Source organism: Anneissia japonica, unplaced genomic scaffold (assembly GCF_011630105.1).
Source record: "Anneissia japonica isolate Jap-2015-1 unplaced genomic scaffold, ASM1163010v1 scaffold2003_len1103335_cov173, whole genome shotgun sequence".
Classification (NCBI taxonomy): domain Eukaryota; kingdom Metazoa; phylum Echinodermata; class Crinoidea; order Comatulida; family Comatulidae; genus Anneissia; species Anneissia japonica.
In genome coordinates, this window is record NW_022758706.1 from 234,347 (window position 1) to 237,783 (window position 3,437).

A 3,437-nucleotide genomic window follows, 5' to 3' on the forward strand; every position below is an offset into this window, starting at 1 on the left:
GGTATGAATCACAAATTATCACATTGAAAATAAGATAACCATTAAACTACTTTAATACTGAACAAAACTGACAGAAGACACGAATACAGTAATCGCACTGCCTACTACAGGTCTGACACATAAGCTGCTCACAATAGGGACATGTCGTTAATGCAGTGGTCTTGTGACCTGCGAGACACAGCCGACAGGTAGGTTCAGCCTGGGCTGGTGATTCACAAGTCAATGCTGAAAAAAAAAAAAAAGAAAATACTAAATTTAATCTTTTGTTTCTTTCTTTTGTTGACCTATGCACAAACTTTAAATCTAACCAATCAGAATATGTTATTCAATAGGCAGCACAGTGTACTTTAGAGGGGAATGCAAATCCATGGTAGCCAACCTACTGCGCGCAGAGGACACCTACAGGAAAGTGAAAGGCCTAGTACAGTGAAGGATGGTGGATGGCTAGAAGGAAGGTACATTACTCCTACAGTTATGGTGGTGGTGACAGTGTGTCTATTGTGCCATGAAAGCACTTGGGTTCCCTGGTTCAATTCCTGCTTTCCTTGTGTTCCACTTGGAGATGAAATACAAGCTTTAGGAAGAAAGGTATAAGCCTTTGGTCTGCATGATATTATGGAGTTTTTTTGTGGATGTTACTCAATGCTTTAGTACCCTCAATAGCATGTCTACAGGGTTGCATGCTTATCTAAAATATAAGCTCACAACCCCTTCCACAATGTGCCACCCACGCTGGAAATTTTCTGAAAGTCAGGAAGTGTGGGGTATTGCCTCCCTGTGTAACTAACCAATCTCTGCTGTATTTTACTTGCTGAACAGGCTAATGAAAAATAAAGATATACTGTAGGGCCTAGATAGAAAAAGCCAAATTAATAATTATTCATCAATTATAAACACTGATCTGTATTTATAATATCAACTTACACTGTGCTCCAAGATTGTTATTGTTAATAAGTTGACCACTCATGTTAAGTTGAAGTTGGCCAGGCATAACTTGTTGACCAGCATCATCGTGGGGATGGCCATCATCAGCGCAGCTATGTCCATTGCTTGCTAACAGACCAGTGTAGTATGCTTTTTGACCTTGTAGCATCAAATTTAATGTGTGATCTGGGAAAAAAACCAAAGCAACAATAACATTTACTTTAGCAAATACTCTTTTTGTGGAGTCTGGCAACTGACATTTTCAAATGTGCAGCGAAAAGTCTTGGCAAACTACGCAAATGCAATGAAATATTGTGAAAATTGAAATAATGTGAAAATGAAATACTGTGAAATAGAAGTTGAACATATAAAATTGTTTAAATTATGAAAGATTGTACATGTTTTCTTTATTGGTTTTCTTTGCTGTATTACAATATTTCATGGTTTTGTTCATGTAAAGTGCATATAGGCCTAGAGGCAACTTTCTTTCATTTCATGCATTTAAGTAATTATTATTTCCTCTCCTAAAAGAGTTAAAAAATGGGGAAAAAAATAACATTCAAATAGGCAGAAAATAAAACAAGGCAAGACAAGGACAACAATCAAGAAAAAAATGAAAAACATCAAAAGTACAAAAAAGATTCAAAAACAAAAAAAAAACATGGGAAAAAACATTTTAAACAACAAAAAAAGTCTCAAGCCAAGAAGAGTTGAAAACTTAAGAAAACATCAACAAAATTTACAAATAAAAAGGATTGCACAAAAAGAATTGAAAAATAATATTAATAAATAGGCTAGGCCCTAGGCCTATCTAGGCCTATACACATCTAAATAATAGGCCTAGGCCTAGACCTAGAGCCTATCGGTAAACCATTTATTGATTAAGGTAGTAGGATAGCTTCAATCAGCAACAGGACGGGGTGCGCAGATCGATTAGATAGGACGATAGGCCTAAACTGTAGTACTAGCTACTACTTAGGCCTAGGCTAGGGCCTACTACTACTAGGCCTAGGCCTAGCCTTTCTAGGCCTAGGCCTAGCTAGCCTAAATAAGAAAAATGCTTACCGTAAACTGCCTTCATATTCTTATCCTTGTTCACTCCCATGTTTACTTCTTTTTGTCCAACATGCGTTTTTAATTGTAGCGGGCAATAACCGATTGCATCGTCAGTCCTAGGACGTTTAGGCATAGTATTACTATTAGTGATGTAGTGTTTTCGAAGGGGGTTTCTCAAGGATGAATGGTGCTGTCGTGGTCGTGACGCATGTGGGCATGCAGGGACCTGTGCCTAGAGAGGCTTGCCCTTGTTTGTGGCGCGAAAATTATTATTCTGCGTTCCTAATTACTTCGCGTTCAAAACTCGTTAATGTAAAGACATAACTGAAGAAACGCGTTCAACCAGAGTTCCGTATAAATTGCCATGAGGATTTATAAAAGTTTAACTATTAAACAAATTTAGTGTACCACTGTACGATTAATTTCGACTTTTTGTTTCATAAATTCTTGAGCTCGGACTTTGGAAGGCTTGCATACATAATGGAAAACTGATGAAGATGAATTAGTTTATTATTATTAATTAGTTACCCTATCATAAATTCAACCAATATTTTTGGCTATACCACACTATATAAATCGTTAATTTTTTCATAAAATGAGATTATTGGACCCACTTTCATTTTGTTGTTTGATACATATACATTTTAATCAATGACCTATTTAGGTATTTAGGCCAGGTTCTTACAAGGGGGGTTTTCTGGGCGTGAGGTCCAAGGTCGAAGCTCCGGTGGGGTCGGCGAAACCCCCAAAGCAAGAGGATTTTTGTGCTTTATGGGTCTAAATAATGCTATAAAAGCAAATATGTTTGAAAACGTCTGTGTCTGGGTGGGTCTGCAGTGCATTAGTTGGATTGGATGACTTATTTGGGAAATTTGAAGAGGGGGGTTCGCCAAAAAAAGAGGGGGTTTGCTAGAAAAGGGGGGTTCTCCCGAATTATAACCCCCCCCCCCCCACTGGATACGGGTCTGCTCATCCTATCCTGATATTGGACCCGCCTCTGATTTTTTAATTGTATATTTTCCACTAACAAATCTTTGAAATGCTTATTGACATCGTAAGGTACGGTACTTGGCATTATAACTGTAAATTATCAAACTTTGTATTGAAACAAATTCTAAAACTTTTAAAGTGGATCTTAAGCAGTAATATGATCAAAACATTAAAGTCAGCCAGGAATAGATTACAGTGCTGATGATGGTATGTACTTGCGTACGTATTAAAGAGCCCGCGAACAATAAGTCATTCGACTATACATGGGCATACAGCTAGCAATAAATAAATCTTAGAACCTTCAGTAGTCAATTTTACACAATGTCTAATCCGATTATCTGGTCTCACTTTCGTAAATCTACCATCTTCATTTTTATTTAATTTTATTTATGAAAAAAGTGACCTCTAGAAGACCACATTTGGGACCGGGATTTTTTTGTTTAGCCGTCTTGATTCGTCCAGGGAGA

The 3,437-nt window shown here is 37.3% G+C and overlaps 1 protein-coding gene across 2 annotated transcripts in view; it reads right to left on the reverse strand.

The window, feature by feature from the left end:
- Positions 1 to 2,245, reverse strand: part of LOC117125406 (apoptosis regulatory protein Siva-like) — a 5,383-nt gene extending 3,138 nt beyond the window's left edge. Inside the window, exons 1-3 of one of the 2 annotated variants that reach the window (XM_033271923.1) lie at positions 1,990 to 2,242; positions 925 to 1,110; positions 51 to 225 (exon numbers count right to left, since the gene is read on the reverse strand). In XM_033271923.1, coding sequence (XP_033127814.1) covers positions 51 to 225; positions 925 to 1,110; positions 1,990 to 2,113 — 485 coding nt within the window. In that variant the 5' untranslated portion in view covers positions 2,114 to 2,242. Of the gene's footprint in view, positions 1 to 50; positions 226 to 924; positions 1,111 to 1,989 lie in introns of both variants that reach the window. The other variant, XR_004448114.1, reaches the window with a different exon arrangement.
- Positions 2,246 to 3,437: the final 1,192 nt, after the last annotated feature.